This window comes from Nyctereutes procyonoides, unplaced genomic scaffold, assembly GCF_905146905.1.
Source record: "Nyctereutes procyonoides isolate TBG_1078 unplaced genomic scaffold, NYPRO_anot_genome, whole genome shotgun sequence".
NCBI lineage: Eukaryota > Metazoa > Chordata > Mammalia > Carnivora > Canidae > Nyctereutes > Nyctereutes procyonoides.
In genome coordinates, this window is record NW_026575140.1 from 68004914 (window position 1) to 68027686 (window position 22773).

General features: G+C 37.2%; 1 protein-coding gene across 1 annotated transcript; it reads right to left on the reverse strand.

The window, feature by feature from the left end:
• Positions 1–9743: 9743 nt before the first annotated feature.
• On the reverse strand, positions 9744–14397 carry BTG4 (BTG anti-proliferation factor 4). The gene is made up of 4 exons (XM_055304779.1): positions 14225–14397; positions 13611–13748; positions 12662–12860; positions 9744–10039 (listed from the first exon to the last, which is right to left on the reverse strand). Exons 1-4 carry the CDS (start codon positions 14395–14397, stop codon positions 9857–9859), a joined length of 693 nt encoding a protein of 230 aa, XP_055160754.1. The 3' UTR covers positions 9744–9856.
• Between the last annotated feature and the right edge of the window lie 8376 nt (positions 14398–22773).

Consider the following 22773-nt stretch of genomic DNA (forward strand, 5'->3'; position numbering starts at 1 on the left):
TAAGGAAGTCAAGTCCCCTTGTCTCCCTCACCTGCCACTCTTCCCCTTAATCACTCATCTCCAACCATGCTTTCCTCTTTGCTGTTCTTCAGACACACCAAGTGTGCACTCCCCTCTGCCTGCAATGGCAGGGGTTCTCAACCAGGAGCCATTTTACCCCCCACAGGACATTTTCCATGGTCCTGCTCCAAGTAAGGGGCTATTACTGTCAACTAGTGATAGAAGCCAAGGATGCCACTAAACAGCCCACAATGCATAGGACAAAAATCTTAGCCACCCCAGAATGTCAGTAGTGCTGAGGTTGAGAAACCTGGTCTAAGGAGTTAGAGCATGTCTAACTCCCCTACCTCCTCCATGTTCCTGTTCTAGTGCCACCTCCTCCCTGAGGCCTGCTTCCACTAACCCATCTCCATTTGCAACCCTCTACTCTCCTGCGTTTCAGCTTTTCCTTACCCTACTCTGCTTTTCTCTCTTCTGTATCACTTCCTAATGTACTACACAAATTTCCTACTTAGGTATTACTTTTCTTGCATGAGGGCAGAGATGTTTGTCTGTTTTGTTTCCTGATATAGCCCCCCGCTGCCAGGCTCATAAGTAGGCTTTCAAGTGTATTTACCGTATAAACGAATGGGTTTGTATGGACCCTGATGCCATATACTGAAATATTCCAGTCTACCAGAGGTAAACACAAGGCAGGTCATGGCAGATATTATTACGTACTTGCCATGTGCCAGCTGCTCTGCTGAGAGTTTTATGTGCATCATCTTGTTTAATCTTCCCCATGCCCTTATAAGGTAGTTACTACTTTTATTCCTAACTTACAGATGAGAAAACCAAGGCTTAGAAGTGTTAAAAACTTGCCCAAGACAGAGGTAGTTGTGGAGTTTGGATGCTAGTCCTCTATCAGCCACCATCTATGCAGAGGTCTTGCTTTTATTTTAAAGGCAGAATTGTATGTACTATGCTCTGGTCCAGTCTGGCTAAGAAGATTCAGGAATACTTAAAAGAAATGGGAGCAAAGGTATTAACTCTATCCTCCCCGCTCTCCACAGTATATTAAGAGAAACATGGATCTTCTCCTCTTCACCAATATGGAACATTTTCTAAAAACCCTCCTCACTGCAGAACAACAGGTCCCAAGAAAACCAAGAGATCAGCATGAGGACCAAGAGAAGGTGAGATGCCCTTACGATCTTTACGGTATTAAGATTTTACTTTGCTCTGCACCTTGAAACATTTTATTGTGTGTTTGTAGCCACATTTGTAACTGAACATGTCAGCAGAACAAAGGACTGGAAATTAATGGTGGTAAGAAAAGCATATCATCAGTCACTGTATTTAAGAGTTCTCCCAGTACAGGAGACGGTAGATCTTAGATCTCAGAGTTACCTTCGGGGTAGGTAAAGCATTAACCCCAGAAAGCAGGAACTGAGACTCAGACTTGCTCCCATTCACCCAGCTGGAAAAGGGCAAGAAGAAGTAAATAGAACTGGGTCCCCTTGCCTTCTCATCCAGGGTTTCTTTTGTTATGGTACCTGCTGCTATTGTATAAAAGGTTGTTCGTTTTTTATCATTAGCATGTAAAATGTTGTATCTTTAGCAGTGCCTGGCTGCTTCAGTTGGTAGAGCATGTGACTCTTGATCTCAGGGTTAGGATTTAAGCCTCACTTTGGGCATGGAGCCTATTTAAAAAAAAAAAAAAAGTTAGTATCTTTAAAAACCAACAAATATTTTGGTTCCAAATGACCAACACTAATATTTTGTAAGGTATATGGGTAAATTAGCAAAGAGAAAACCCCCAAATACCTTCATTTTTCTCTTGCAGAGTGGTGACCTTACATGTCAAGATCAAGATCAAAAACTAGCAACCTGGAGAAATAACTGAACACTGACTTCAGCCCTGGGCCCCAGTCCACTTTATGAAAAGTTATCATCCATGTGAATACTACCTTTAAAACTTCATTAAAACATAACACATCTTTTAAAAGTGCACATATCATAAAATGCACTCCTCATGAGTTGTCCAAAGTGAACATTTCCATGTAACCAACATCAAGAAAGACAACCTCACCAGCTTCCCAGAAGCCCCTTATGTCCCCTCCATCCATGCATCTGTCCCCCAAGAATAACTACTATCTTGACTTCAGACATCATAAACTATTTTTGTTTGTTCATGAATTTCGCATACATAGAAATCATAAATTATGTATTACTTGTTCATTTATCTTGCTCAGAATCATGTTTGTGAGGTGCATCCATATTGTTGCATGTGGTTGTAGTTTGTGGATTCTCCTTGCTATAAAACATTCCGTTGTGTGGATATATCAACATTTATTCTTTCCACCACTAATGTGCCTGTGGGTATTTTCCAGTTTGGGGTTACTACAAATAGTCTTACGCACCTTTCTGTGGCTGTACCAAATCAGGTATTACTTAGAACTGGAAATCTTGGGTCCTAAGGGGTAAATATTTCCCACTTTAACAGATACTACCAACCAGAATTCCCAAGTGATTGTCTGAGTATATACAAGTGGGTAAGTGTTCTGGTGGCTCTCCATTTTTATCATAACTTAGTATGTTCCATCTTTTTTATTTTATGCACTCTTCTGGGTACATGGTTTTAACTTGCACTCTCGTAATGGCCCTTGAAGGTACCCAACCTTCCTATGTGTATACACCATATGAATGTCTTCTCTTGAGAAGTGCCAGTCAAGTATTTTGCTCATTTTTTATTGGCTTCTCTATATAATTGATTTGTAGGAATTCTTTTTTCTGCAACTATTTTTCCTCATTCTGTGGATTGTCTTTTTATGAAAACAACAACATATGTTTCTTTTTCTGCTTTATTTTTAGGTCTAGGAAGAAAATGGTGATTTCATTTCAGTCTGCATGTTTAAAAGATGTTAAATTTGGAAATACGATATCTAATAAAGTTGATAAGAGAATTTTGTAGTACCTATAATATTGATGTATAAATCACATAAATGTATACTATATTCTTGGGGGTGGATATGTAACATAACAGGGGTTAATATTTGGTACAGAGGATAACATGATTCAAGGTGACTAAAAAATCATTAGACCACATATTTTATTAAAATATTCATTATTTAGAGATACTGACAGAACCTCTTTCTAGAAATGTAAATTTGTATATATTGTCATTTATCAGGCTGATTAACTTATCTGAAATTCTCTGTTACTGAGTTACACAAAGTAGATATATTTGCACAATATTTGGTGATCTAGAATGAGAATTTAGAGAGCTGGCAACAAGATACAAGCCATGTGGCCTACACAGAATTCACTGCAGAAGTTCTGGTTGGAACACTGCAACCAGAGAGAGATGAGGTGACTTTCAGTCATCTGAAACAAGTTTGAGTGTTTGATCAGGAGAGACACACCCATCCTATGAATTCAGTGGAAGCCAAAATATTATTTTCAAATACAAACTTCAAATCAAAAGCCACTCAAAAGACAAATCCAGTGCCAGCAATTCAAGCTACTTCTCACATGGATAATTCTCTTCATTATACTCCAAGATGAGTAGCAGAAGGGATTCTTTTTACATAACAATTGTTTTTGAGTCTTTCAAGCAAAGCAACAAAGACAGGCTAGTCAAGAGAACTTGACAAACATTATGTGTGTGGATGATGAATGATAACTAATTTGCAAATTCAGCATCCACCTCATATTCAAAAGTTTTGGCACTATACATCTTTTGTTGTAATGATGAAATGTCCATACATTCCTGAGGATTTCACTCTAAATCCATCCAAAATACTAATTTTCAATTACTTTAGGGAAAATAAATTACAACTAAAAACATTAGACAACTGTGAGACAAAAAGATTGATGATTCAGGCTTAACAAAGAGTTTTAAATTCAGCCATGAGGAGATCTCAGTTATAATTCACTACACCACCATCTTACACAGACAAACACTGCATCCTCGTTTCTTTGCTGCTAGAGGTTGGTCACTCAGTCATCTTAAATAATGACTCAGTTTTACAACAAAAAAAAGACTCAGTTTAAAACACCAGCCATCAAAGTAAGTACCAAATTTGTCAACCTTAAAACTGTTTCACCAGTTACTAGCTCGATTAAAATTCTCTGCTGCCTTCCTAGCACAGATGCTAATAAAATGCAGTCCCCCTAAGGTCAGACTGTGATATACCTGTTCTCCGGTCTCTACATAAACAAAACACATCCCCCAAATCAGAGTAACTTCATAAGATTAAAGACTTCACCAGTACTTTGAGAAGAAAGTAAAACTTAGCTATGATAAAAACTGAGTATGTCTCGAGAACTTTAGCTATCCACATAAATTATGAGATGCATTTCCCAAAAAAGCAGAGGGAAGATTAATTAAGCCATATACACAAGACTGTTTAGAGTCGTTAGGCCAAGAGTCCAGGGCCTCAGAGAGTGGCAAAGAAAAAATCATGCAGAACTTAAATATCTTTCTTCTGTATTCCTCATTCTTGGCTGAGGGAGGCAGCTGCCAAAACATGATCCTATTAGCTCCTTGGCTGACTTCTTGAGCCTTCCTTCTGATTCCATTATTAATATACCAACAGTGCAGGCTTTGGGTAAGCACATGCTTTTTAATGGAAATGCCACAGATTACAAGGCAGGGATCATGATCTCTTTCAGGCTGTATTTTGTGCAATTATTGCTGTTTCTGTTTAAAAGTGTTCAGCTTCTAGTTATCTTCAAGGAATTAACTTATGTATACACACACACATACACAGCCCACTTGTCAGAAAAAGGATAAGGAAACTTCAGTAGATATAGAAGCCATATTTTACCAACTATTCACAAAAAGAGCCCTTTCCAAAAAAACATAATACTTAAGTGTTTTAAGAATTTTTTTTTTATTTCAAAAGTGGTACACAGTTTTTTCTTCCAGGCAAATGGAGTAGACATACCTTTCCCTACTCCTTCCACCAAGTAGAAATAAAATTCTTGGACATTATGTGTAAAAATAAGAAGACTCTGAAAGGTATAACTAAGAAAATACACCAGCCAAGAACCTCAAAACCTGAGGCAGGAAGTGATGATAAACTCCACAGATTCTCTTATTCCCTCACGTATTCCTGACGTGGGAACGAAAAAACCAGCAATCCATAAAAACCGATGGGCACAGAACCAAAAAGCTCCCCCAAAGAATGATCTCTCTAGCCAAAGGACTAAGAAAAAGGAACAGCATAGGGGGAGCTGGGTGGTTCGGTCAGTTAAGCAACCAACTTTTGATTTTGGCTCAGATCATGATCTCAGGGTTGTGAGATTGAGCCCCGCATAGGGCTCCATGCCCAGCAGGAAATCTGCTTCAGATTCTTTCCCTCTGCCCTTCCCCTTTCCATCTCTCAAATCAATAAGTCTTAAAAAAAAAAAAAAAAGGCAGCCCAGCAAGACAAAACACATTTAGACATCAACTGCTTTACTATAGCCAAACATCACAGGAAAAACAAAAACAACAACAACAACAACAAAATGGCCCTATCCACATCAGCAAAAGTTGAGTGAGAAGTCTAAACTTCCACCTTGCCAGGCACCCCAACCTCCTCCTGGGATGTTATGAGAGAAGACCATGCACAGAGCTGGGAATCTTCATCTTTTCATCCCCACAGGGCAGTAACAAACCCCACTCCTCTCCACAGTGTCAGGGAAGACCCCATGGGGAATCTGGACATTATCAACATAGCATAGTACTGAGTTCCCTCACCACCACCTCCCCGCTCCAGTGGTATCAGCAAAGGCTCAGGGCAGAGTCAGGACTTTTACTACAGCCTTTCAGTAATAAGGCCACCCTAAGTAAAGTGTTCCTGTAAGCCACATGAGGAGCTTGAACTCCCCTACCTGCCCAGCAGGTGTGAGGAACCCCTTCTTTAGGTAGCAGGGAGCCTGGCAGAAACAAAGCAGCACCTGTACTCCCCACCACCCTCACCACTGTAATGTTGGTTCAAAGTAAATCAGCTAGAACAAAGTTTAAATAAGATCCCAAGTCTTCTAATGTCACAAAATGTACAGGTTTCAGGCAAAAAATCATTTATCATAATAAGAACCAGAAAGATCTTTTAAAAACAGTGAAAAAAGACAATAAACAGATCCCAACACACCAATATGACAAAGATGTTAGAATTACAGGGAAAAATATTTAAAGAAGCCATCACAAAAATGCTTTAACAAACAATTATGAACATGTTTGAAACAAATTTTGAAAATGGAAAATCTCAGCAAAAAACAAAACTATAAAGTCACAGAAGAAAGAAGACAAAGGATCAAATAAAGATTTTAGAACTGAAAAAATACAAAAGTAAAATAAAAAGCTCACTAGATAGGCTCAATAGAAAAATGGAAGGGACAGAGATGGGGAAAGTCACTGGATTTTTAGACAGAATGATAGAAATTACCACATCTGAATAGCAGAGTATAAAAAGACAGGACAAATGGATGTATAGAGCCATAGGCACCTATGATACTATAGCAAATGACCTAGCATTTAAGTCTTCACTCTCAGAAGGAGAAGACAAAAAGGGGCATGCTGTAAAAGTAGTCAAAGAAACAATGGCTGAAAACTCCCCACATTTGGAAAGAAGTAAACCTACAGATTCAAGGAACTAAATGAGTCCCAAACAGGATAAATAAATTTTTTAAAAATCCACACCAAAACATATAATTAAGCTTCCAAAAACTAAAAGCAAAGAAAAAAATCTTGAAAGCAGCCAGAAAAAAAAAAAATGACAACTTAGATATAGAGTTAAAAATGTGAATCACAGCAGATTTCTCATTAGAAGCCACAAAAGCCAGGAAGAAGCACAACATTTTTCTAGTGCTGAAAGAAAAACAAAACAAACAAACAAAAAACTAGGACTCCAGAACCTGAAAGTCTGGCACACACATGGAGAAAGGAGATCATTCATGCATTGCTTGTGGCAATATAAAATGGTACAGCCACTCCATAAAACCGTTTGGCAGTTTCATAAAAACCTAAACATGAATCTACCATACAACCTAGCAATTACTCTCTTAGGCATTTATCCTAGAGAAATAAAACTTTATACTCACACATTATGTATATGCATGTTTATAGCAGTTTTATTTATAATCCTTAAAACTAGAAACAACCCAGTTGTCTTTCTTCAATACATAAGTGGTTAAATGAATTGTGACATATCCGTACCATGGAATACTACTTAATGGTAATAAGGAACAAAGTACTGCTTCATGTAAAAATCTAGATGAATCTCCAGAGAACTACGCTTAGTGAAAAAAAGCCAATCCCAAAAGGTGGCCTACAGGATTCCATTTACAACATTCTTGAGATGGCAAAATTACAGAAGTGGGGAACAACAGTTTAGTGGTTGCCAGGGGGTTGAGGAAGGGTTTGGGGGTGAGAGGGGGAAGGGTGTGGCCATAGAAGGGAACATGGAAATGTTCTGTATCCCAACTGCATCATGTCAATATCCGCTTGTAAATATTATAGTATCATCTTGCAAACGGTTACCATTGGTGAAAACTAGGTAAAGGGTACACAGAGTCTCTCCACTTAATAGCATGTGAATCTATAGCTCTCTCAAGAAGGTTAATTTTAAACAAAAATAGTACATACTCCTAGAAAATTTCAAAATGCAGATTAGGAAGATCTAATTTGGTTATTATACACTAATAGACACAGTACTAATATATTTGGAGGCTTTTTAATTGTATTGATCACTTTTAATCACAGCAAAAAATATATAGCTCATTAAACTCCCCCCCCCCTCCTTTTCAAGGCCACATGGGAAGCTTTAAAGAATTACAAGGGCTCTAAAGCTCATGGATGGCTCCCTCTGGGCCAATCCTCAATCGTGGTGGAATTGATTTATTTTTGAGTACCAACTTGGAACAATTCTAATGGCTATCTCTGGTACTGTGTACACAGAACTTTGAGGTCATCTGCAAATCCAAATAAGAATATTGTGATTCATTAGCGATGTCCATCATGGCATGGGTTGCAGGAGTGGTAATATACATGCCACAGATTTATCATCTCCATTGGCTGGAAGAAGTTTAAAAACAAAAAACAAAAACAAAAACAAAACAGCCTCACATACTTCAAGAGACAATTAAGAAAATCCTCTGGGCAAGAGTTCTTAGAAACCCATTCTTCTGTCACAAGTATTATGTTGTAGTACATATAGTAACTATTTTATACAGTCCTTTCATTTTTTAGTCAAACTGCATATGGGAATAATTCCTACAGAAAATAGCTAATTGAAATCCAAAATATCATTATGGAACTAAGAAATGGGCAAGAAACAAAGACTAGACAGGACTAAGAATCAAACTGGCAGAAGGAAGACTTAAGATCACCGTGGTTTTAAAAAAATGAAATAAAGATAAAGCAATCAGATAAATCATTATGACAGAAAAAAATGATCCCACATCGAGAGAGTTGGTATCCCTAAAAATGGGTGGATGAAAGTATTAGAATATTGTAAACGATTGCTTTAGAAAAATTAAATCTGCAGATCAGAAAGGAACACAGTATTTTGGGGAAAACTGATGTGGAATGACCAACACAGGGCTATAGACTTCCAGGACAGAGGGAAAGGTTTTCAGTCTGGCTGGCAAAGGAAGTCACCCAAGAAAGTAAAAGTGTGTGTTTGTGTGAATGAAGGGGTTTTGCAGGGCGGGAAATCAAACTAGTTTCCGATTTCTCCACAGTATCATGCCAAAAACATCGATTTCGTGTGAGTTCTGTGAAATTGTAAGAGAAAGAAAGTGTGACCTAAGACTTTAAGGACTCATTCAACCTGTCCTCAGGGGGGAAAAAAAAGATTAAGAGTGCTTATTTCTACAGCCTACATAGCAACAAATACTACCGTATAAAGTTGAAAAAAAAAAAAAAAACGAAGTTTTAAAGATAAAAAGTTTTCAGCTTCCTGGTGTTGAACTCCAGAGAAATCTTTCAGCGAATAAAATATTCTGTGGCAGAAAAGTTGAGGAATATTTCACTTTAGGTATCTTTGTTTTGCTAAGATACTTGAATTCAATTTTTAATTTTAGTTACTTGTTAAGTAGCTCCTATAGTATGGTTTTTCTTATTGAATTGTATATCACTTCTTACATCTATATACATGTATAGGATGACTGGAAAGACAATCACTATTTAATGTTAATAATGGTGGTTTCTGGCTGGATGGCAGGAGGGATTTTTTTTTTCTTGGTGCTTTTTTTTCTGCTTAGCTGAAATTTTTTTAAATCAAATTTTTAATTTTAATTCCATTAGCTTCAATCTTATAATGAGCAGTTGTCACTGTTATAAGTCATAAGAGGTTTACAAATAGAAATAGATCAAAATATTTAGAAGACACAAACAAGGGAATTTTGTATCTTAAAGAGTAATTTTAAAACAAGCTCCCAGTGGTCTTGTGAAATTAAGTAGTGATGATAGGTAACAAAGGAGATAACAGGATACCTATTTTAAATGGGGCTAATGAAGAAACACAAACTTTTTTCTTGCAAAAAACTGAACTAGAAAAGTATTAAAAACATAGTGCGTTTATTTAAACTGTTGCTTTTCATAATTCATTGAATCTTATCCCAGGTCAATATCTTCATTCTATTACCTTACTGAATACATTCATTAGTGTTATATAAAACTTCATACAAAATTACATACAAATTAAAAGTACAGTTAAGAACATAGTCATGATCTGTGTGAAAGGATTCACCGTTATGGCACCCTAGTCCCTGATGGGAGTACTTTTTCTGTTTTGTGGGCTTCACAACCTTAGACTCTCTTCTGTTTTAGAGAAAATAAAGCAGCTCCTCTGAGCTCTATGCCACGAGGTGCCCAGCCACTGCATTATCGGTTTGTGTTCACCCAGTGGTACCTGTCCACCCGGTGGTTAGCAGCAGACCTCTGACCTTTAGGATGTTTATGCGATGCATGAGAAGTGTTCCCTAGGAGGCCCATACGGCCATCTGCCATATTCTTTTTGCGGGAGACATGGAACCAAGATTGAAAGGGCGGTTTTAAGTTTTCAACCTGGGGGGGAAAAGTGAAAAAGAAAATATGAAGGTCATCTGTAAAGTAATAAGCTAGACCTAAGTACTAAACAAACCCATAACTCAGACGCTAAGCCTTCAGAAAGCATAGAGAGTACAAATGAATAAAAATCAAAGCAGATAATGCTCCTTGGAAAATTGGCTTGCATAGGGGGCAGGAAGGTAATAAAGTCATGTCATACCTTTTAACAAAATTAAATCTTTAGTCCAACTAAAATACTTGAAAACACGTCTTCAAATTTATGTATATTCTTGGGTTCTCTTCTACCCCACCATTCCCCTCATTGGCTTAACCCAAAGCTGTCTAATCATGACCTCTAGGGCTGAGGTCTCGAAATATCCATTTTCAACATCCCAAATGACCAATACAGATGATGTTTTGCAGAGCACACTGAAAAGAAATTGTTTCATGAGGATATAGCTGACCATAGATCTGATCCCCAGATGGAAGGAAACCTTTCTACGCATAAGAATAGAGTTATCCATCGAAAGATGAATGGATAAAGAAGACGTGGTCTATGTATACAATGGAATATTACTCAGCCATTAGAAACGACAAATACCTGCCATTGCTTCGATGTGGATGGAACTGGGGGTATTATGCTAAGTGAAATAAGTCAATCGGAGAAGGACAAACATTATATGGTCTAATTCGTTTGGTGAATATAAAAAATAGTGAAAGGGAATAAAGGGGAAAGGAGAAAAAATGAGTGGGAAATCTCAGAGAGGGAGACAGAACATGAGAGACGCCTAACTCTGGGAAACGAACAAGGGGTGGTGGAAGGGGAGGTGGGCAGGGGGTGGGGTGACTGGGTGATGGGCACTGAGGGGGGGCACTTGATGAGATGAGCACTGGGTGTTATGCTATATGTTGGCAAATTGAACTCCAATTAAAAAATACATATATGTAAAAAATTAAAAAATAAGAAAGAAGAATTAAGGGCATATATGTCATTACATGATTTTAAACATTTATACATGCAGAATTATATAATAAACTGTAGAGTTTAGAAACTACAGAAAAAATATTTGCCAGTAATATGAAAAGGGATTAAAATATTTCTAACCAGGGAGAAGAAATGTGTGGGAAATATCAGAAAGGGAGACAGAACATAAAGACTCCTAACTCTGGGAAACGAACTAGGGGTGGTGGAAGGGGAGGAGGGCAGGGGGTGGGGGTGAATGGGTGACGGGCACTGTGGGGGACACTTGACGGGATGAGCACTGGGTGTTATTCTGTATGTTGGTAAATTGAACACCAATAAAAATTAATTTATTAAAAAAATATTTCTAACCTTTGAAGAGAATGTAATAATAATATATTAAGACCTCAAGTGCTAAATTGGTGAAGAAAAAATTCATAAAACAAGTACCCAAAACATTTGGGCACCTGGAGATTTGTTTTTAATGTTTACTTAAATTAAGTAGTCTATAACAACATCTTCAGCAATGTATTTTTAAATGAGAATAACCAATTTTAGGAAAAATGATAAAATACAAACTTTCACCTAGATCTGGTTAGACTACAAATAGACAAAACCTCCTACATGGTACTTTGGCCATACATTCAGAACAGTAAAATGTCCCTATCCTATCACCCAGTAATTCCATAGACATGGAATCAAATATCCAGAAATAACTTAAAATTCAGTAATCTTTACAAATTATCGGCTTTTATATCACAACAATGTGGAAATAATCTAGATGACTGCCAGTAATAGATTAGTTAAGTAAATTACAAGGGAAAAAAATAAATATTAAAATGTTAAGTATTTAAATTATTTTAACATAAGGGATTAATTTCAGAAAACATACAAACCAGTATATACATACAATGTCAACAGTTTCTCTAGATCCATGTTTTTCAAATTGAGGGTTGCCACTATTTGAGTCATGAAATCAATTTAGGTGATTGAAATCACTTTAATAGAAAATATGGGGAGCACAATGTAAAATAAGGATGAGTGTTGTTTAATGAAACCTACTTCCAACATACAAATATACCTGTCTTTCTAAGAGTTGTGGTTAAAATATATTTTGCTTTATCATTTTTTTTTTAGAAAACTTTTCTTGTGGTGGGATTATAGACCTTTAACCATTTCTTAATATTCCAAATTTTCTATAAATGGTATGTTATTTTCTACTGGCAAAAAGCCCACTAATTTTAATGTTTAATCATGAAGGAATTTGGATTAAAGGAGACTTGTGTTCAAATACTACAGAGAGAGGGGAGCTCAGTGGTTGAGCATCTGCCTTTGGCTCAGGTCATGATCCTGGGGTTGTGGGATCGAATCCTGCATCAGGCTTCCCACAGGGAGCCTGCTTCTCCCTCTGCCTATGTTTCTGCCTCTCTCATGAATAAATAAACTCTTAAAAAAAATACTACATGGAGAAACAGGACTATAGAAGACTATGCAGCTCCTGAGCACTCAGCCAAGTAGAGAAACTGCATATAGAAGAAAAAATGTTTCCATAATATTAATATTGTGATTTAAATGTTTATATTTTTTCCATTTTCCACTTTGACAGTGAACAAATTTTTTTTTTTTTTAGAATTAGAATGGGAAAAAAAAGCATATAGAAGAACTGGAACACACATTACCTGATATATACTCTTCGGATTACTGACTTTAGGAATGATCTGAGGTTCTTTGTTACAACTTTCTTCATCAGAGGAAATGCCTGAGGTGGAGTCTAAAGTGGCTCTATTAACAGCAAAGCTGATCTGCTGGGTAAGCTCCCATTCCTCCCACCTGCCTTTAAAAGAAGCAATTGTAAATGGATGATTTTTCTCACCATACCTAAGTAGGAGAAGAAAATAAAGTATTCATCAGGGATCCAAAATTTCACAAGATTTTTTTTATCTCTAATTTTTTTTCTACAGACCACTTTACTCATTTGCAAAAAGTTATTTTACTCATTTTTTTTAAGATTTTATTTAGTTATTCATGAGAATACACAGAGAGGAAAGAGAGGCAGAGACACAGGCAGAGGGAGAAGCAGGCTCCATGCAGGGAGCCTGACGTGGGACTCGATCCCTGGTCTCCAGGACCAGGCCCTGAGCAGAAGGCGGCGCTAAACCGCTGAGCCACCAGGGCTGCCCTTTACTCATATTTTTAAAAACATATTGAAATGGTTTGACAGTTAAGCAAATTAAGAGACATTGTGACCTTCAGTTAGCACAGGGTTGTAATTAACGGCGGTCTTTGTAAGGGCTCGCAGTGAATTTTTCAGAAAAAGACAAAAACTAGTTTCTTTCAATTCAACTAATGGATTGCATTGCAACTTCTCTGCCGCCTAGATACTGCTTATAATACTTAGGCATTATAATCTACAATGGGCAATAACGTGTAGTGATCAAAGGCAAATTTGAAATACTACGTGAAGCCTTTGTGCTTCTAGGCCATCCACTCCTACCGGAAGTTTGTGCAAATAAAGTTTGCATCTGAAACCTTAACCAGCCAGTGCCCTCCTTGCCACTAACCTAGGTGTACAGAACTATGCAACACACGGTTTCAGGGGGTCACACCACCTCCCATGAGATTACTCACCTACAGCACACTTCAAAGGGATCTACCCACAGGGTCATCTCCTTTGGAAGTCCCAGGTGAGAAAAATCCACATTACTTTCAGCACAAGCCCTTTCTAGAATGGGATCTTTATTCTGATTATTATTTATCCTGATACACCTTTAAAAAGCAAGGAAAGGGAAACAAAGACATGGTGACAGGCACCTTCGTAGAAGAATCATGTGATGAACAAACAGCTCCACCCTCACCCGCAACCCTACCCAGTCCCCACCCTCCACAGTTTTAGGAATAGAACCATCAACTTGTAACAACAGCTACTCATAATGTGAGTTGCATCACTAAGTCACACAATTAGTGTGATGAATGTTCTCTGCATATCTTTTGTGATAAGCACAAGATAGAGACAGCTTAATCCACCTTACATAAGGGGTTTGCCCTATAGTCTTCAACTATATTTAAACTATATAGTTTTCAACTATGCACTGCCACCTGCTCCATGTCTTGCTCTCAAGCCCACGTTCCAATCAATTTAAGACCATAAAACTTTTGTTCCTCAGACACTGGCAAAAGAATCATTGCCAACGGTTATCACTTGCTACTTCCTTCCCTTTGCCATCATATACACCAGCTCTCACCTGAAGGCTTGCCCTTTGGAAGGGCAGTCAGAGTGCCAATGACTTCTGTAGGTTTCAAACAAGATCGTCATCAGCTTTTCCGAAAAGTCTTCTATTTGCTGTTTACTCAATTTATCATGTTTTTTCACCAATCTTGTGACAAAGAAAACTGCAGTTGCAATTTCATCCCTCATGATTCAAGGGAAAGGAGGTCTGTAATCATTAAAAGGAAGTGAGAATAAAATAGAAACAGGTCACACTGATTATCAACGTGTATTTGCCATTGGGAAGTTTTAGGGACCTTAAATTTAAAACAGAAATCACTTGTTTATCCTTTATGAACTAAAGAAGCACATTGATAACTATCAATTAACAAAACACCAATGAATACTAATTCCTCAACCAGTTTTCAGTATTTTCAAAGAAAAAAGACTCTTTTTAAAACTTTAATACAAAAAAAAATAAATAAAACTTTAATACACCTAAGAAACAAATGAAACACAATTATGCAACTTAAGTTTTTAAAAAAAGTCAGGATCCCTGGATGGCTCACCAGGTTAGTGTCTGCCTTCCACCCAGGGCATGGTCCTGGAGTCCTGGGATTGAGTCCTGCATCAGGCTTCCTGCTTGGAGCCTGCTTCTCTCTCTGCCTCTCTCTCTCTGTGTGTGTGTGCGTCTCTCATGAATATAAATAAATAAAATAAAAAAAAAAATCCCTGATATGGGACAGTAAATTATACCCAAGCACTGCTTTTAAAAAACATTTACAGAGAGCAAAACATTTCAGGATATAGTAGTACTAAAATGTGGCTCTCAGGTTGCATGCATCAAGTGAAAGTTAAGGTTAATCAAACATACATGATACTTGCCAGAAAAAGTGCTTTGGCCCCAACAGAAAGTGGGCCAGTTAGAAGACACCCTCCCCCACACCTGTTCTGTTGGTTTTAGGCTGAAGTTTATATAATCCTGGGTCCCAGGGCAGGACAGGTGTGTTTAACCTTACACAGGTGCTGTCCATTAGGGTAATTAGATAGCTCCTTCCAGGTCCCCATCAGATTGCTATAGGTAGAGTAAATTCTTTAAAATGGTCAAAGATCTTCCATTTGGATTTGTCTCTTCTATTTTGCTGATTATAAGATTAAAGTCTTATCTCTTATGACTTAGATTGAGAATCAAGCCTTCACCTTCCATATCTAACATCCTACATTCCATTTTGTCTCTAATTGTAATGTCAACATATTAAAATATTTTGTCTTAGATCTCATATAAAATTTAAGACAACTTTCTTTGAACAATCGTTATGTTGACTACACACGTCTTTTGCTAAGATGTTTATTTGTAAAACAAGTAGAAGAGATCTTGGAGTTTATCTAGTCTCACTGGTTCTCAAAGTGTGGGTCACTGACCACCCCGTTTGGACCCACCCGGCCGCTTATTAAAAATGTGGATTCGTGGACCTTATCCCAGATCTGTTGAATCAATACTTCAAAAGGTGAAGCCTGAGAACCAGTAGTTCACAAGTTCTTCCAGATGATTCTTTCACTCAAATGTAAGAACCAACCACACCTGACATATAATCTTTAATCCCACAGTAAGTGGTCATTCAGGTTCTTCATCAGTGAAAAAGAATTCATTCCCTTTAAAGAAAGCCCATTTCATTTCAAAAAGCTCCAAATACCAAGCAGTGCTATTGGAGGCGCTATTTCCTCCTAACAGAAGCCTTGGTTCTTCCCTCTGGAACCATAGACTATCTAACACTCCACCACAAGAAGACACTTCAAATACCAGCCTCTCCTGGGTCTTCTCTTTCAGAAGGCTAACCTCAACTTTTTAACAGTTCTTCCTATAGACACATTACTCAGACACTTCACCAGGCTCGGGGCTCACCTGTGGAGGAGTTTCAGCTATGTTGATCATGCTTGTTTAAATTGCAGAGCCCAGAAAGACACTAAATGCTCCAGGTATGCTCTACCATTACAGATTAGAGTGGGACTGTCTCCTCCTTTGCTGCAAATACTGTATTTCTAGAATGCAGCCTCAGGTGCCATTCGTTTTGTTGGCAGTAGCATCCCACCACTGCCTCACAATGAACTTGCTAGTCTTTTTCACTAATGCTATTGGTTTTTTACATCTTTCCCTTCCTGTACAGCATAATGTTTAAGAATATGGGCTTTGGAGTTAGACCTGGATGTGAGTTGCAACTTTACATCTCACCGTGTAATCTGGAGCAACTTCCTTATCTCCTGAACTTTCAGTTTCTGATCTGTGAAATGGGAGGGACAAGAGTGATGCCTCCCACCCAGATTGTTAACAAGATTACAATGAATGACATATTAATGCACTCAGTCCAAAGCCTGCCTAGCAATTGTTACAGGAGGGCAGTATTGCAGAGCAGTTAGGAAACCAGCTCTCATGAATAAATAAATGAAATCATTAAAAAAGAAAAAAAAGAAACCAGCTATGAAATTAAGCATTATGGATTGAATCCCAGTCCTTCATTTGCCAGAAATTTAGAGAAGTTTCTCAGTCTCTCTCATCTTCAAAATCTCATCTTTAAAAAGGGGGTAAAGTGTAGTACCTATATCCTTGGAACCAGACTCCTAGATCTGGAACACTTTGTAGGGTTGTTATGAGAATTAAGTATAAAATGCCTAGAGCACCAAGTACTCAATAAATGCTCTGTAAATGATAGATTACTACTACTACTACTACTATCATAAGGCTCTTATCCAGATTAAATTATAAAATTATATGAAGTATTTAGCAGAGTGCCTAGCATATAATAAGTGCTCAAAAAGTGGTAGCCTTTCTTATTGATAAATAGTAAGTTTCTTTATCATTTTATTGTCAGTCTTTACTAATGCTTTATGGATTAAAGGGAGGTATAAACAATGGAATATTACTCAGCGATTAGAAATGACAAATACCCACCATTTGCTTCGACGTGGATAGACCTGGAGGGTATTATGCTGAATGAAATAAGTCAATCAGAAAAGGACAAACATTATATGATCTCATTCACTTGGGGAATATAAAAATTAGTGAAAGGAAATAAAGGGAAAGGAGAGAAAATGAGTGAAAATATCAGTGAGGGTGACAAAACATGAGAGACACCTAACTCTGGGAAATGAACAAGGGGTAGTGGAAGGGGATGTAGGCGGGGGGTCGGGGTGACTGGGTGATGGGCACTGAGGGGGGTACTTGGTGGGATGAGCACTGGGTGTTATGCTATATGTTGGCAAATTGAACTCCAGTAAAAAAAAAATTTAATAAATTAATTAAACAATAACTTTTAAAATTAATTAATTAATTAATTAAAGGGGGTATAGAACAACTGCATTTTGCAGTTATACCTATCATATTTCATTGTGTTAAATTTAGATCATCACTATAAGGAAACAGGATTCTCATCCAATTTTGTCATTCAATAAATTCTCTTATCGTTTTGTCTGTTATCTGTAAATGCCAAGAATGTATCCTGTTACAAGTGAAAACAAATGAGTACAATAAAGATCAAGCAGGGGCCCCTGGGTGGCTCAGTCAATTAAGTGTTTGCCTTTGGCTCAGGTCAGGATCAAGTCTGGCTCCCTGCTCAATGAGGAGTCTGCTTCTCTTTCTCCCTCTGCCCCTCTCCCTGCTCATGCTCTCTCTCTCTCTCTCTCTCTCTCTCTGAAATAAACAAAAATCTTTTTAAAAAAATAATAAAGATCAAACAAAGTACTTTGACAAAATCCAAATGGAAAGATGTATATATTTAAATGTCATTCTGTAGCCAGTTTACCATAATATTAGTATTACTCTTTTGAAATTATATATATATAGAGAGAGAGAATAGACTAGAATAGAGAAATACAAATATTTACTTTAGTGTTGCTATGAACTAAGATTTTCAATGTAAGGAAAAGGGTAAAAGTGTAAAAATCAAGGAAATTAAGTAAAAATTCTATCATGTTAAATTTGAAATGGTAGTATTAATATGAACCTGAGGTTTTTTTTCCAAAAATTTATATTTTGGTTCTGTCCACTGAAAGGCCTAGAATCAATGAGCAATCCTTATACTCATTTTGTGGTCTCTAAATACAATTTCTTACTTAAAAAAATCCTTGGAGAAATGGCTGATTTCAGTTCTAGTTCAGGTCATATATTACATGAGCCTGAAATATATTTTATCAGAAAGCAAGAAAGCTATACAAAACCAGTGGGTCATGTCAAAAGACATAAAAACCTACATGAAGAGCTCCCATTGGCCAAAGATAGGTCATTTTGAACACTAATAAATACTGAGGTTCTTCAACCAGTTCTCCTCTTCAGGGTCAACACAATCATCCCCCAACTGCTGGAAGGAACTATCAAATGCTGATGGCTTATCTCATTGGAACTCATCTCTCATTGGAACTTACTCTTGGAAACTACCTCACAGTAAAGATATCCTCCCATCCCCTGCAAGGGGTGGCCTGCTGTGCAGCCACTGACTGGCTAATGTGGGGATACAAAATCCTGGCCTCCTTGCAATTCTAAAGGGCTATCCCATCTCCAGAGCTCCCCATAAAATAGACTGAGTGCTCAACTGCAACTGCATCATTGGTCTACCTGTCTCTCCACCCAGTCCTATCTTTGTCACCCTCTCATGTGTATCCCTCAAGAGGACTCCCTAATAAACTTGCATGCAGTTTCCCATCTTAGAGGCTGTTTCTAAGGAACTCAATCTAAGACAGTTTGTACCAGGGATGTTTTAAGAAAACAGACTCTAAAATGGAATTTTGGAAATGGATTACTCCCTCCTTGCTGGAATATAAACTTCATTGCTAGTAGTAGTAAAATATGGATATGGATGGCTCCTGACATGCTGGAGAGTATAACTTAAAGCTTTCACCAGTGATGAACTGAAATTAATTATAGATATTATTACTGGAAATACAGATAGGATTGCACTGTCTTTGATGCTTTAGGAGATATGAGAAATGATCATCTAAACACTGTGAAAATGGTGGTTGAACACCTGGATATCTAGTAATGATATGATTTAACAAGGTTAGTTCAATTCAATTTATTAAGTATTTAAGTATGTACTATATACCCAAAACATATAAAAATAAAATTATGACTAGGACCTTAATGACCTTCCATTTTTATAGTAACTTGCTGATTTCAGCTTTCCATGATATATTTCTTGTTCCTCTTACTCAGTTACAGGGGTTTTCAAACTACTGTACTTTGGAATCACCTGAATATCTTTTTAAAAATATTGATGCCTGCCATCAATCTACCCCCCAGCCATTCTGATTTCAAGGGAATGGAGTGCAACCAGGGAATCAGGACTTTTAAAAGCTTCCCCAAGTGATTCTAATGGGCAGCAAAGATAGAAGAGCATTAAGAGAGATAGCTCCCTAGCCATTAAGGGAATTTCACATTTATTTTATACTCTTGATTGCTTCGTAATGCCTTGAGCTCAACAAAGATTATTATCACAAATTTGCATCATTTGTCCTCATCTTTTCTAGCCTTTGCTGGGATAACTTTTGCAAAGGTTTTTTTTTTTTTTAATTTATGTTAGAAGTAAAAAAAAATTGGAAATCAGGACAACTACTCATATATTGCTGATATAAAATTTGCTTTGGAACTAAGGCAGCATATGCATTAGCATATCCTCAAATTTTTCCTTTTCAAATGGTTAGTGTTTGCATTTATAATACTGCAGGGGTGCCAGGCGTTTAATAATTCTTTCATTAGTTCACCTTCCCAGATGACATACTGTTACAGTGCATTTTGAGTTGGTGCAACCCATTAGCTGATGAGGCTTTGAACCCTCCCTAGTGATATTTTCTGCAACAGGCCCAGGCAGGCCTGGATGTTATGAATAGAACAGTAGAATAACAATGTACTTAGAGTTCAGAAAAGAACAAATAGAAACTAAACATCATGCAAGACTTCCTTCAGTTACTTGTTTATGATGATTTTAAACACCTTACTTAAATCACCTCCTAGACATAGTGAGAACTAGAACTTCTATTATAATTGACATTCATGCCATGACTATTTATGACCATCTACTGCACATGAGATGCTGCTAAGTGCAGTGGGGTTAAAAAAATTTTGTTTCACCTGTCCTTTCAAGAGGTTTATAATCTAGAGTAGGAAATCAGGTATGTACACAGGGACTATTTGGATGCAGAACTCAAAAATCCCTCCAAGTTTCCAGCATGAATAGCCAAGACAATAATGTTATCATTGAAATAACTGAGTTAAAAAAGAAGAAAGAAAGAAAGAAAGAAAGAAAGAAAGAAAGAAAGAAAGAAAGAAAGAAAGAAAGAAATGAGTTCAACAGAAGAGCTGGTAGAAAAAGAACAGTGGCCAGTTCAGATTGAGATGTACTGAGTTTTCTTTTTTTAAGATTTTATTTATTTATCCATGAGAGACACAGAGAGAGAGAGAGAGGCAGAGACACAGGCAGAGGGAGAAGTAGGCTTCCTGTGGGGAGCTTGATGCAGGCTGGATCCCAGGACCCTGGGATCATGCTCTGAGCCAAAGGCAGATGCTCAACCACTGAGCCATCCGGATGCCCCTTTCCCACTGTTTCTACATAATGTCTAAAATTTCCATTATTCAGGCATTTATTTCCTTGATTAGATGTTGTCTTTTCAGGATTTCCCTCTGAAAATGTCAAATGAGTTATCCTTAGTAGAACAAAAGAATCCTGTTCTGTCCAGAGATGTTTGGAAAAGGGAAGGAAGCCTGGGGGAAATGAGGTTTCTGGCCATTCGGAATGAGGATGAAGAATGAAGGGGAAGCACATCAGAGACATATTTCACCATCTTATTAAGCCTATAACAGAATCGGATGGTAGAAAACTCGAAAATGATCAAAATGACCTTGCACAAGGTAAGACTTTCCTGAATTGCATTCCTCATTTCAGCATGAGAGACTTCAACCCACCACTAAGGTATCTACAAGCCCCAAGGTTCATCAATAACAGTAAACCTCGAAAATTTGCTTCTACATTTGTCTTCTTGATCTGAACTAAACTTCAATATTTAATGATGTAAAAAGAGGTGAAATAATTTTAAAATACCATCTACTTTGAACATCATGTTCACTGGACTTTTTACATGATAGCCAGTCTTAACAGCAGACCTATTTGATTTCCCTAGTGTGCCTTCCTTAGGTTGGGAATTCCAGCCATTTGCAAGTGCCCATCATTGCTAATGAGGAAAAAAATACAGATGGTTGAGCAAAAAAATCCCACTTCTGACAGAAGAGTATTTTTTTTAATAACCTCAAATAAGTAGTACCATCTTATAAAGCCATGAACTCTTCCATCCCATTATGTTCAAACCACATATTAAGGAAGTTACACTAATTGTTGAAACAAAATTTGTATGGCAAAATGTTACCTGATAAAACTCTACAGTTATGTGATGTTAATTTGAACCCAAAAGATATTAAATTTAGAGCTACCTAATCTATTAAGTGAAACATTTGCTGATAAACTAAATGAATCAAACTATCTGATGCTTCTTTTTCATAAAGTTACCATGCAAGTGTATTTACGACAAGCCTTTTTCCTACTTTATTTGTATTTTCTATGTGCTTTAATGAGTAATCATAATGGAAGTGGTATTGTGCTAGAAGGCATATATATATATATATATATATCCCTCCCAGAGGACCAGAAGAGTCCTCTCTTCTGCTTCTCCTGGTAGGCTCCAAATTTACTTCTTCCTTCCAGCCCTTACAGAGGACACAGATACTCTCAAAGTTAAGTCCCTAGCCTTTTGCTTACCTCGCTCTGCTTTCTCTTCACTGACATGTCAGTGAAGTCACATATATATGAAATGCATCAAGTTGGAAACCAAGATATTAGCCTGCAAACAATTCAGGATGCAAGAAACTGTATACATAGTGCTCTGTACGAATATAGTAAATGTGTGTTATATACACCAGCACCACTCTCTGCTATTATGAAATGCTAATTTCAAAAATGCAATAGCGTACTGGAGAATAATATTTTCTTACTAATGGAAGATACTACTCCCAGGCTCCAAGATTTTACCCGGAAAGTAGGAATGGAGCTTGCAATTTAAACAAGTTATAGATGAGCTAAAAGGGGAAAGACCATATACACTTGACTGAATGTTTGAACTTAATGAAATCCTTGAGATATATTCTATGGAGATAGAGGAAATAAAGATAATAAATCAGAATTATGTGACTTTTTTTCAGAGTTATAAAACTTTTTTAAACTAAAGAATACAAACCCCGCCTAGAAAAAAGGATTAAGGGCCAAATGGGAGAATAGAAATAAAAACAAAAATAAGTAGACCTCCAGTGGCGCTTAAAAGAATGGCATAAAGTATTTTCATGCTGACGAATTTATTAACAAGATAATCAGTCACTTTCCTGCTTTTGGCTTCATAAAGTTACAGAACACATTCTAGAGCTTTTAAGAATAGACTTTCTTCAACTGTGCATTCAGATCATCTGTTGTCTGTACTGAAACTCTAAAATTACTTCTAAAATCCTTAAATATCTACCTGAGACTTTTTGGGGAGGCGACAGAGGCTAACCAGTAT